Source organism: Zootoca vivipara, chromosome 5 (assembly GCF_965207765.1).
Source record: "Zootoca vivipara chromosome 5, rZooViv2.hap1.1, whole genome shotgun sequence".
Classification (NCBI taxonomy): Eukaryota; Metazoa; Chordata; class Lepidosauria; order Squamata; family Lacertidae; genus Zootoca; species Zootoca vivipara.
The window spans coordinates 91,530,797-91,544,010 of NC_142588.1; the positions used below are offsets into that span (position 1 = coordinate 91,530,797).

A 13,214-nucleotide genomic window follows, 5' to 3' on the forward strand; every position below is an offset into this window, starting at 1 on the left:
TATACCTGAAGGAGGGTCTCCACCCCCATCATTCAGCCCAGATATTGAGGTCCAGCTCCGAGGGGCTTCTGGTGGGTCCCTCACTGTAAGAAGTGAAGTTACGGGGAACTAGGCAGAGGGCCTTCTTGGTGGTGGCACCAGCCCTGTGGAACACCGTCCTGTCAGATGTCAAGGAGATAAATAACACTGCAACTTTTAGAAGACATCTGAAGGCAGCCCAGTATAAGGAAATTATTAATGTTTGGTGTTTACTTGGAAAGCTAAATTCACAAATAATTTCAGGGGAAGAAGATTCAAATTAAGATGAGAAATCATAACCAATAGTCTGTGTTCAGAAGCTGTTATTTTTAATTTTTAAAAGTAAATAGTGTTTTTCATTTTAAAATGCCATCAAATTTGAATAGAAAACATACCTTTGTGGTCAATTAATTCAATAGGCTACCAACACAGACTCTTATAACCTTACAGATTAATAGGACAACAGGAGGAAAGAGTAGGAATCTAGAATGAAATTGCTCTCTTTGAGGTTTCAAATCACTTTCTTCAGGTTAAATCTAAGAGCCTCTTATAATTCTCATGTTGTTCTTCTACTGTTCTGGCAAGAGTTCAAGTTCCATATTGGTTCCTTGCATATTCAAGTTAATCTAAAATGTTTATCACCAGTCCCTACTTGCATTCTCTTTTTAAATGCTTTTTTTTTAAAGATAACATCCTTGTCTGTTTTGTCATCAGCTCACAGGGTTGTTCCAGTTCACAGTCAGGCTAGCTTCAGAGACAGAGGCCCGCTTCACCTCAGTGGAGAGGATTGACCACTATATCAAGGTACTCAAAATATTTTTCTATTGCTTTTACTGGTCTTAGATGACCTCTCTCTCTAGAAAAGTCCCTCCAGCCATTTAACTGTGCTCTATACTGGCTTAATTTTTACATGTATGCATATAACACTTTGTCTTGATTTATTCTGTATCGTTTGACTGCATTAATTTTCATTTCTTTTAGGAAATTTCATTAAGTAGCATTAGTGAAAAATGTATTTTAAAAATTGGCTTAATTTGACATGTGACATGAGTTTAACCTTGTGGGTGGCATGAACATAAAAATGTGGAGGATGTTTAAATGAAATCACTTTACTTTGTACTGTGTTGGCACAGTGTAACTCTGGTACGGTATTGACAACTGAACTCCAGGAAGAACACTTGTCAAAATAAAGAAAGAAGAAATGTTCAGAGTTGTGAGGTTCCTTCTGTTCATGAAGGAGATGAGATCTTGTGATGGTGACTTTTCCCATCCATTACAGGAAGAGTCTGAAATCTCCACTGGGAGGAGGCACCCCCTCAGTTTTGGGGGCTGTCAGAGCTGAATATCAGTTCATCTGCTCTCAAAAATAAAATTTGGTAATACAACAGCAATACTCAGCAGAGAGCTGAGAAAAGAGTTTGACAGAAGGTCACCTGTGTCCTAGATTTATTTCCTGTATTGCCAATATTTATCCCCAAAAGTTTATGTAGTCATAATCCATCTAGTTTATGCAATGAGGAGGAGTGTGAGAGAATTCTCTGAGAAACCAATACCTTGGGCAGTAGCTGTAACTGAGGCAGCTCTTTGCTCCAGAAGCTTCTGACACTTTTGTTCCCAAATTGGATGTAAGAGGAGCTGCCCCATCATCATGGGGTATTTGAGGGAAAGAGTGCCTTGATCTCCGTAAAAATGCTTCGAGGTCAGGAGCTGCACCATCTCTCCCATGCATGATGTGTCAGTTTCTGTTGAATCTTGCTTGTGTTGAAGAGTCAGTTACCAGCTGTAGTCTTTTATGAGAACATATTCCTGGGGCCACTGTTCTCAGTTGACACCTGACCTCTTTTTTTATCCTCTGCAACTTTCTAAGACTCTTTCTCTGGAGGCTCCAGCTCGGATTAAAAACAAGGCTCCCCCTCCAGACTGGCCTCAGGAAGGAGAAGTCATCTTCGAAAATGCAGAAATGCGGTATCGGGAGAACTTGCCGCTTGTCCTCAAGAAAGTGTCCTTCACCATCAAACCCAAGGAAAAGATTGGCATTGTGGGAAGGACGGGGTCAGGTAAGGACATACCTAGGCAGCACTTCAGGAAGCTAAAATCCAGTCCCATGTATTGTATCTTTGTGAAAATGCTGCCATCAGTACCAATGAAAGCTGACTGGAGCCACCTAGCGGCTTATGTGTCTGGCACTTGTTATTTCTGAAGAACACCCTGTCGTTCTTCAGTAAATGTACTCATTTCCATGCCAGAACAGGTCCCGCTAAGATTAATTCACATTGGCAACTATATGCACCTGCACAATTGACACACCCACTACATACCGGTAATAAAACTTGATTGTTTGGCTTTGTTTAGTCCTGTTGGCCCAGTCCTGCAGAATGCTCTGCCAGGAGAGATTCAGCAGGCACCTTCTGTGCCAACTTTTAAACGCTTTTTGAAAACCTCTTAATTCTGCCAGGCCTATGCAGGCTGTAAAGAGTACATCCTTCCAAAATGGTTTGCTGACGTTTCCTTTTGTCTTTCTAATGCTTTTATTGTATCTTTGTATTGTTTTAAATGACTTAGATATATATTAAGATATAGCAGTAGAGAATTTTTTTTAAATAAATAAATACAGTGGTACCTCGTGTTACGTATCATCCCCCTTACGAATGCTGCGAGTTATGTGCTCCGCTAACCCAGAAATAGATGCCTCTTGTTGCAACCTTTGCCCCGGGATGCGAGTGAAAGTCGCGCTCCGGCGGCCCAGCAGCAGCGGGAGGCGCCATTAGAGAAAGAGCGCCTCATGTTACAAGCAGTTTCCTGTTGCGAATGGACCTCCGGAATGGATTAAGTATGTAACTCAAGGTACCACTGTATAAATAAATTGAGTGTCTTCTGTGTTCCTCCCAGGAATGTGGCTTTTTCTCTGGTCAGAGTTGGTTTTATTATAGTCTTTTGGCTCCTTCACTCTCAGAATTGCAGTCAGAGGTGGCCATAGAACCTGCATTTTTTTTATTCTCCTCTCCTTGTCCCATTTCACTCTTATATTATGTCTATTGAATTATAAGCCACCATGTTAAGCTGTGAACTGCTTGAAAGGTGGAATTTAAATATATTGAGCAAATTTTAAAAAGTAACTTTGGCTGCTAAAAGGCTGACCTGGCACCTCTAATTTTAACACTTCATGGAGTGAGTTTTTAATGTATTTGCTTCTGTCTGTTGTCTGGACTTGGACCATGACTGTGTGTTGCAGAAGTCACCAGTTAACCCTTAATTCTTCCTTGCTTTTCCACCCCAGGGAAGTCCTCTCTAGGAATGGCTCTCTTCCGCTTGGTTGAACTGTCAGGAGGCTGCATTAAAATTGATGGAGTGAAAATCAATGACATTGGCTTAGCAGATCTCCGGAGCAAGCTGTCCATAATTCCCCAAGAGCCTGTGTTGTTCAGTGGTACCGTGAGGTTAGTTTCACCCATAGCCAAAGAGGTAGAAAAGAGCTTGCATCTTCCTCTCCCTCACCTGCCACCCTTCAAGTGAAATTGCCTTGGCCACAATAGAGGAGGGAGTTCCATTGCCCTGGGACATAGAGTAGCGATTCACTGCTGCTGTCTACTTCCACTGTCTCCATTTTGTTCCTTTTGAAGGCAAAAGGTACTGGTGATTGAATTAAGGATCTTAGTGCTGCTTAAATATTGACTCAATCTTTCTCAACGTGTTGCCCTCTAGTTGTTGTTGGACTCCAAAATCCCATCAGCCCCATGCAGCATAGCTCATGGTCAGGGATGATGGGAGCTGTAGTCTGGCAGCAGCCAGAGGACACCGGGTTGGGAAAAATTGATTTAAGTTTTCTGTGATAAATGGTTGCCATTGCGACTAACCCCCAGGTCAAGGGCTTAATCTTCTCCCCCATCCCACCCCCAGGTATTGCTGATTTGGGGAGTGGGAGCTGATGATAATAATACCGTAGACCCAGCAGTGGGTTGGGCAGAGCCCAGCACTCTTACGAGGGATGCAGATTTCCCTCTCCCCTGTCACCCAGTTGATAAGCCCCACTCCACAGTTAATCTGTGTTTTTCAACCGAGGGAGGGAGGGTTGTGTGGCTCTCTCTGTGTATAACCGTATGTGGTGGCCACACCCACAATTGTCCTCTGTGGCGCAGTGTCAGGCTGTTAACCAGAAGGTTGATGGTGAGCCCACCCAGGGACGGCTGAGGGCAGGATTTCTGTATTGCAGGGGTTGGACTTTATGACCCCCCCCCAGGGTCCCTTCCAACTCTAGTTCTACAGCCCCTGGATGGTTGGCCTTCAGGCCAATATAGGTTAGCCATCACTGCTTTAGACGCGTTTTTGGGAGCTCACCTTCGTTTTACCTAATTATAAAGTATTATTATTATTACTCTTTCCCTCCTCTAGATATAACTTGGATCCTTTCACGCAGTACAGTGAAGAGCAAATCTGGGATGCTTTGGAAAGGACTCACATGAAGGACTGTGTAAGTAAGGGGATTGGTGACAGGGGTTGGGGGTTCTTACTTTAGCAGCACAAGTGCAGCACCTTGGCCATGTAAGATGGTTGCTGGTATCACTGTGGTCCCATTTGCATGAGAAAAAAGTTTTTCTAGCAAGCAACAACAACAACAACAACAACAACAAATCTATCATTTTTTATTTATACTCTGCCCATCTGGGTATCCTTGGTCATTCCTTCAGACATAGAGCAAGTGGATAGGATTGACTGAAACGAGTCCTCTATCTTCTTTTGTAAAAGAAAAAAAAACATGCAGGGAAAGCTAATAAGGTCCAAATTATCTGGCTTGAAGTTAAGCACATTTGTTAACTGTTCACATACTCTTACTGGCTCTGTTTTTTAGAGTGAGGCCTGGCTCATATAAACAACTGAAAAACTGGAAGGAGGATTAAGGAGACTTGCACAGATGTGCAGTGATGCACATAATGGGGGGGGGGGTCAGCATACCTTAATAGATCTGGATAACAGCTTCTAAGACACATATACATACAATTTGTACTTGGTTTCCAAGATTCTGCTGACCTACATGCTTACGGGGTCAGAGATCATTACTCACTCTTGAGTAAAAGTGATTCAAATGTTATAAATTAATAAAGGACCTTGCCAGATGAATTCTTGTGCACACTATTGATTGAGGTAGGGCTCTTCCTTGGTGGTGCTGCATGAATCTGGTGTGGTCCATGCTGGAGGTTTCTAAAAATCAGAGGAGAATGCTTACTTTTAATCTTGGATCTGTGTGCCGTGCTCCTTGCGTGAGAGGTGCTTGGACTCTTGTGACACACTTTGTTTTTCTCATAACCAGTTGTGGTGCCCCTGGACAACGCTGTTGTGCTGCAACAGTGCCAGACCACAGCATTGATCCATCTCTATTCCCTTCTTCTGGTTCAGATTTCTCAGATGCCCATGAAACTTGAATCCGAAGTGATGGAAAATGGCGAGAACTTCTCTGTCGGGGAGAGGCAGTTGCTTTGTATTGCCAGGGTATTACTGCGCCGTTGTAAGGTGAGCTGGTGTGTAGAAGACAAAGACCATATGTATATGGCATATTATCTTCTTCCCTCAGAAAAGCTTGTTCCAGTGTCAGGATTAAAGCAATAGTCAACTGGCTACCACATCCTTTACTGTAGATAAATTTTCCGGAATGCTGTTTTTGTTCAGAGTGCACATGTCGGCTTCATCCCCTGATCCTAAACCTGTTTAGCTTTCTGCATTTTACTCTCTGCCGCCTTGTATCCTTTGCCTCCTTGTATCCTCTACCTCCTTGCTTGGTCTATCCTCATCTGCACAGGCAGAAGAGTGCAGACACTTTCAGCTCCTTTCCTATTATGCTACTAGGGCAATTTTCTACTGTGATGCACATTGCATGCACATGTTGGATTTAAAAAGAAGAAAACAATAAAAAACCAGCATATGTTTGAAGTTTCTGGCAGTCCCATTTTTTTAAAAAAACCATTATCCACCATTTATTCTGATAGTATCAATCTGCTATTTGGGCCCAGCAGACTCCTAGCCGGACACAAAATATATTGTGGTGCACTGGGCCCCACAACATCAACTTAATTTTTTGTAGTGAAGAAGCATGTACATAGAGAACATCCTGTAATTTATTTATTTTTTGTTTCTTTGGGGGCAAACAAGCCTGTGCCTTGTGCCTAGGGAAAAGATCCAACCCACCATTTAGGCAGTTCTCTGTGGGCTATTAGGACGACCTGGAGGAAAAGAAGCAGAAGAGGGAGCAGAAACTTTAAATGCATAGGTGAAATACTAGAGTCATAGTAAATAATAGAATGGGTCCAATGTATCCCAACAGCCTAATAGGCTTCCCCCTCCTAATCCCCCCCAACTAAGGTAGTGTTTCAAGTTTGTGCTATTTTTTGTGTTGAGAGAGCCCAGAGCAAAGCAGAATTCAGCCTCCTAGGGTTAAGACCCTGTTGGGTGACCAAGATGGTGCCTTCTTTATGCTAAAAAAATTCCTTCAGTAGCACCTTAAAGACCAACTAAGTTTTTATTTTGGTATGAGCTTTCGTGTGCATGCACACTTCTTCAGATACCTTCTTTATGCTGTTGGACTTCCAACTCCCCATCAGCCAACATGTTCAGTGTTCAGAGATGATGAGAATTGCACTTCAGGAACACCTGGTGAACCCAGTGGATCCTTTGAGTCCTTTCATAGTGGGCTGTTCCCTGGGGCAGGGCAGGAGGACTCCAGACAACGAAGGTCTATGGATTCCCACCATGAGAGGCAGCTCCATGTGACTACTCTCTCTGTTTAGTCTCCCTCCCTCACCTAGGAAAAATACTTTCTTTATTCTCTTGGCTTATTTGTCTGTTTGTACTTACTTTCCTACTTGCACTTTGGTTTTCTTGGCAGCTTCTGTTAGGGCTTTGTTTTGTTATGTTACATTTTTGGTCCTTCTTGGGAGCACTGAGAGAGGTGTATGTCTCTATTTTTAACAACGTTCATGTTACGCTATATTCAGATCTTGATCCTGGATGAAGCAACAGCTGCCATGGACACAGAGACTGATTTGCTGATCCAGGAGACTATCAGGGAGGCATTTGCAGACTGCACAATGCTGACAATTGCTCACCGCCTGCATACGGTTCTGGGCTCTGATCGGATCATGGCTCTGATGCAAGGGCAGGTGAGCAAGAAACGAACCTTTTTTCACCCTCCGCAGAAGATCACACAAAACTGGTGTTCTCAAGCCGTTGCAACGAGCCCCTCTTCAACGTGGGACAGAATTGTGCAATGCTTACATAATTAGGAGAGATCTCAGGTCTGGTTTAAATGTTAAAACCTCTGAGCTACTCAGCAATGAAACACACTGCCTTAAAGGGTGGTTTGATATCCTTCATTGGAGACTTTAAAGGAAAATCTGAACAGGTACTTTGTTGGGGTGCTTTAAAACTAGTTTTTGAAAGCTTCAGAGTGGGGCTGATGGGTGCTATAGTCAAAACATATGGAGGGCACTAGGTTGAGGAAGGCTGGACTAGATTATCCTTTTCAGCTACCTGCTTCAATGTTGTCGTGTTACTCAATGTTACTCATTTTGGTAAATGAAAGGTTTAATGGTATACATTCCATGTATCTCTAATGGTCTCCCCCTTAATTTTTGTTTTAGGTGATGGAATTTGATACTCCATCGGTTCTCCTGTCCAATGAGAACTCTCGCTTCTACGCCATGTTTGCTGCTGCAGAAAATAAGATTGCTGTCAAGGGCTAAAATTCAGGGCAATGTCACTTTAATCGGGAGGGTAACAGTTTCTGCCTGTGGCAGGAACTCCTCTGTCTTCATGTTCTCCAAGCAGATTATTGCCTTTTCATCTTTTAATTTTTAGCATTGTGGGTCACGATTCAGTTCTTTTCTAAAAAGTACTGTAAGGAGGGTTCTTTATGGTTTTTATTACGGTATTTATTCCATATTCTTCTTACTAGTTTTTTGCTATTAAATGCACTCTACAAAATGGCTCAGGGAGCCATGATTATAAATTTATCAAGAGGCCTATATTGAAGCTTTATACATGTAGCTGTATCTATACAGAATTCTGTACATAGCCTATATTTACAGTGGAAATGTAAGCTGTTTATTTTATATTAAAATGAGCGCTGTGTTAATACCAGTGCATATTCTTTTCTATCATTTTTGTACAGTTTTACGGTACTGGGAACCTGGCTTTTTCCAGGCTGCGTTAGACCCTGTTTCGTCTTCTGCAGTCTGTATTCTCTTAGTGCTGGAGTTTCCCAGATCTCTGGATGGAAATGGGCTTTTGCCCTTGTCTCCTCCTGTGTCCTGTTGTCACTGTCCTTCACAGAAGAGAGATGGGCTCTGTTGATGTGGCTTGGTTTCATCAGACCCATCATGCTCTTTGGCACATTGCTAGGGCACATGGAAGTAGTGGCAGCTGTTTCCCATAACACGCCTGCAGTGGGGGTCAGGTTTCTTTGTGTCTCTTGTGAGATTCATAAATTAGCTTTGTCGGTAGCAAGAGAGGAAGAACCACACATTAGCATTAGGTACCTTTAAAGAAAAACTCATTGCCACTCGCTCTGGTGCAATAAAGGGAATGTGAATACACGTTCTATATCAGCAGAGTTCGGTTTATATTTTATAGAAAGGAAATGCAAACTGCTTCTGCTTTGCTGAGCAAATCCATCCATCATTAATGAACTACAGCAATTAACCACCATCAGACTGATACCCTGGTGCTGTCTGCAAAAGTTTTCAAAGTGGCCTCTGCTGAATTATAGATCTAGTGATCTAAATACGCTAATACTTCACTTGGGAAGGTTTTCAGATACTTGGGTGTTTGTAACAATTAATTCTTTGCTCTACTCTGTCTGCGTGCAAGCTTTTTATTTTCTGCATATTTGTTACTATATCCCATCTATTATCCCTCCCACCACTACCACCACTGCAATTTTTAGCAGGCTCCTGCTGATCAGGGTTTAACACTGGTGTAGGAAATTTTATTTTCTTACTGTAAAGAGACCTACCTCAGGTGCTGAGTCCTGTGTGGTACGTTACCATGGTTACTGTACGCAATCCCTGTTGTCTAGGGCCAGTAGCCCAGCTGGGCATGGTCAGTCTTGTAATAGCTGAGATTTTAAATTTGGTCAGCGTTGCATGTCTTTTTTTCCTCTTTTTTTTTCCTTTGGTCCAGTTGGACATTTTATAGCCTTAGCATGTTTGCAAATTGTCTTGTTGAGACAGAAATCTGAAAAAGTGAATAAAAACTATTTTGGGCTTTGTAAAACTCTTGTGTGCATTCTATTATTTGGGCCGTGGTGGATCTCTTCCCAGCAATAAAGTAGATGGAGTTTGCCCTGCTGCTGCCGATACTTGGTGCCAGCAGTGGTTCTATTTTTTTAAAGGGGGTACTCAAGGGTACGCAGTACGGGTTGTTAAAAAGTGTGACACTCTAACAACCTCATGGTAAGTACTGGCACCTCTTTTTCTAGAGGGGGGGGAAGCACTGGGTGTCAGCTACATGAACAAATCAACATCCCTAGTACATCAAGCCAAAGCTCTTTCTTCAGAAGCGCTGACTACATCCCAACTGCAGTGCAAAGCAGTAAAGGGGACACACAGCTACATCCCTTCTGCAGGATGTAGGAAGGAAGAGCCAGTGTTTCTTTGCAGCTAAAGTATTTGACTCTAGGAGTGGGAGACCCAGATTTAAGGACTCTGTGCCCCAAACTGCACCATGCAGCTCATCGGGAGACTGCCCAGTCCCTCGTCTCTCAGCCTAATCTGCTTCACAGGGTGGTTGTGAGGCTAAAAGGAAGGGGAGGAGAGAACCCCAGGACTCCTTAAGGAAAGGTGGGGCACAGATGTAATCAAATGCATTTGTAGTTTTAAAGTAAGCAATGCTGGGACAGGGGTAAGTAACATCACTGTACAGTGGTACCTCAGGTTACAAACACCTTGGGTTACAGACTCCGCTAACCTGGAAGTAGTACCTCGGGTTAACAACTTTGCCCCAGGATGAGAACAGAAATCGCGGGACGGTGGCGCAGTGGCAGCGGAAGGCTCCATTAGCTAAAGTGGTACCTCAGGTTAAGAACGGTTTCAGGTTAAGAATGGACCTCCAGAACGAATTAATTTCGTAACCAGAGGCACCACTGTATATGGTAAGGACAGTTGCTTTTGTTGGCTCTGCAGAAATAATAATCTGTTCCATGCCAGGGTGGAAGGTGCCCTTGCAGTTAAGGATCAAGCTTTATTTCTACCGTGTTTCCCCTTTTTTAAGACACCGTCTTACAACTTTTTTTTCTCAAAAAAACACAGGGTGTCTTATTTTCGGTGGGGTGTCTTTTTTTTTTAATTACCTGATGATGATAAGATATAGTTTGCATTTCTGTACATTACATTTCTGTACATTAAGTAATGATGATGATAAGCTATAGTTTGCATTTCTGTACATTACAAAAAGAGAAGAAAAAAAGAAGAAAAACTGGCTTAGGCGGTCCGCCCGGCCCGGCAGGGCGCTCCAAGCGCTTGGCGCTGCGCCGGTTCTGGGCGGCGGGGAGGCAGGTCTCCTCGGCTGGGTCAGGCGGAGACCGCTGGCTCGGGCACTCCGCCCGGCCGACAGAGCGCTCCAAGCGCTTGGTCTTGCGGAGCGCTCAACGCGCTCCACGCTGCAGCCGCCGTATCTGGGCGGCAGGGAGTCAGGTCTCCATGGCCGGGCCAGGCGGAGGCCGCTGGCTCAGGCGCTCCGCCCGGCGCGACAGAGCGCTCCAAGCGCTTGGTCCTGCGGAGCGCCTGACGCTGCAGCCGCCGGATCTGGGCGGTGGGGAGGGAGGTCTCCACGGCCGGGCCAGGCGGAGGCCGCTGGCTCAGGCGCTCCGCCCGGCGCGACAGAGCGCTCCAAGCGCTCGGTCCTGCGGAGCGCCCGACGCTGTAGCCGCCGGATCTGGGCGGTGGGGAGGGAGGTCTCCATGGCCGGGCCAGGCGGAGGCCGCTGGCTCAGGCGCTCCGCCCGGCGCGACAGAGCGCTCCAAGCGCTCGGTCCTGCGGAGCGCCCGACGCTGCAGCCGCTGGATCTGGGCGGTGGGGAGGGAGGTCTCCACGGCTGGGCCAGGCGGAGGCCGCTGGCTCGGGCGCTCCGCCCGGCGCGACAGAGCGCTCCAAGCGCTCGGTCCTGCGGAGCGCCCGATGCTGCAGCCGCTGGATCTGGGCGGTGGGGAGGGAAGTCTCCACGGCCGGGCCAGGCGGAGGCTGCTGGCTCGGGCACTCCGCCCGGCCGACAGAGCGCTCCAAGCGCTCGGTCTTGCAGAGCGCTCAATGCGCTCCACGCTGCAGCCGCCGGATCTGGGCGGTGGGGAGGCAGGTCTCCTCGGTCGGGCCAGGCGGAGGCAAGACCGCTGGCTCGGGTGCTCTGCGCGCTCGTCGCTGCAGCAGCTGGCTCCAGGCACCGAGCCGGCAGGCTTCCTCCTGCTGCTGCTGCAGCCAGCGTTCTGAGTCCCGCTGGCTGGTTGGGGCGCTTGGCGGTCTCTCTCCACATGGCATGGAGGTATGTCTTATTTTCGGGGTATGTCTTATGTTTAGCAAATGTTTAAAAATCCTGCCATGGCTTACTTTATGGCTACGCCTTAAAAAAGGGGAAACACGGTATGCTAACTGGTTAACAGCAAGGTTCGAGAAAGCAAATTATCACAGGAGTAAGGAAGTCGAGCAGCTGTATGCATGACTCAGCGTGTATGCATGACTCAGCGTGTATGCATGACTCAGGAGTAGAGTCCACTGAGTTAAGTGGGGCCTACTCACTGCCACAAGTCATTTAGGGAATCCGTCCCTCCAATCCAGAGCTGATGATATGATAGCTTTCTTTGCCTCCTCACCTGCTGGGTGGTTGGGGGCATATGCTATTGGGCGCCTTTGAATAACTCCTGCGCCACCTCAACTTTCCCAAGGGGAAGGCTGGAAAGGGCAAGAAAAGAGTGTGCACTTGATGTCATGAGCTAGGTGAAATTTGGCCAGGGGATGGATCCAGCACATAAGCAGCCCTGCCCACTCTGTGTTAAAACAATTGTCGCAGGGAATTTTTTTACCACAGGGCTCTTATACATACATACTGCTTTCAGCAGAACATCAGCTTGCTTCTTGGCAAATATCTCTTGACAACTGAAATAATAGGTTCCCGAAACAAAAACAAGGAAAAAGTAATTCAAGTTGGTTTCCTGTATTAGATGATTCATTACTGTATTGTAATTGAACACTTAAAAAAATCCAGCTCTGTGAATGTTTGGTCATTTTTGCTCTTGATTTTAGTAGGTGCAAATCTTTATAGTTACTGGCTTGTATCCAATATTGGCCCTACCCAGTGTTGAAATGAATGGCCATGACTTATTGAGGGCCAATAATTTCAGTAGGTCTACTCTTTATAATCTGGATGCAACACACACTGATTTGTAGAGTCCTGAGATTGTAAGATATTAGATAAAGGAGATAAACTTTATTAACAAGCAGGCAGGCTGATTCAGTAGGCAAAATGATTTGCCTAAACAGCTCAGGGTCACAGTACCTCAAGGACCTCTCCCCATAGGAACTAACCCAGACCCCTGTGATCATCATCAGCTGTGAATTTCCTCCCATATCTACAAAAAATACACCTGCAGCACTTGCCCAGAGAAAAAAGTTTGAGAACCCCTGTCCTAAGGGAAAAGCTGCTTTGCCCCAAAGAGTGTGTTTAACATATTTTTTGGATTTCAAACTTAAAATTAAATAACGGGTGTGTGTGCGTGTGTCATAGCTGCCAAGTTTTCCCTTTTCTCGCGAGGAAGCCTATTCAGCATAATGGAAAATCCCTTAAAAAAAGGGATAACTTGGCAGCTATGGCGTGTGTTTGAAACGCCCTGCCAACACAAAATGTCCCAGACAGAGCATGTGCAGAGTCGCTTCTGCTTGGCTTTTTCTTATAACACAGTGCAATATTCATAGCTGCCAAGTTATTCCTTTTTAAAAGGGATTTTCCCTTATGCTGAATAGGCTTCCTCACGAGAAAAGGGAAAACTTGGCAGCTATGGCAATATTACGGGTCCGTCTTTTTAAGGAGGGAGCCAGATCGACCCGACTCCGCTCCGCATCCTCTTCGTGCCCGTCCACACGGCGAGGCCTCGGCCTCCGCTCCTCCTCCTCCTCTCCCTCCGCCGCTCTCTCTTCCCCCCTGCTGGCCGCTGCCGGCCTCCT

The 13,214-nt window shown here is 45.5% G+C and overlaps 1 protein-coding gene across 7 annotated transcripts in view; it reads left to right on the forward strand.

Moving 5' to 3' along the window:
• ABCC5 (ATP binding cassette subfamily C member 5) overlaps positions 1 to 9,279 on the forward strand; it is a 48,086-nt gene extending 38,807 nt beyond the window's left edge. For all 7 annotated transcript variants that reach the window (XM_088669289.1, XM_035133620.3, XM_035133621.3 and 4 more), the window contains 7 exons: positions 733 to 822; positions 1,886 to 2,075; positions 3,296 to 3,455; positions 4,408 to 4,486; positions 5,410 to 5,523; positions 7,002 to 7,166; positions 7,647 to 9,279. In XM_088669289.1, the coding sequence (XP_088525415.1) occupies positions 733 to 822; positions 1,886 to 2,075; positions 3,296 to 3,455; positions 4,408 to 4,486; positions 5,410 to 5,523; positions 7,002 to 7,166; positions 7,647 to 7,748 (900 nt within the window). In that variant the 3' untranslated portion in view covers positions 7,749 to 9,279. The remainder of the gene's footprint in view (positions 1 to 732; positions 823 to 1,885; positions 2,076 to 3,295; positions 3,456 to 4,407; positions 4,487 to 5,409; positions 5,524 to 7,001; positions 7,167 to 7,646) is intronic.
• Positions 9,280 to 13,214: the final 3,935 nt, after the last annotated feature.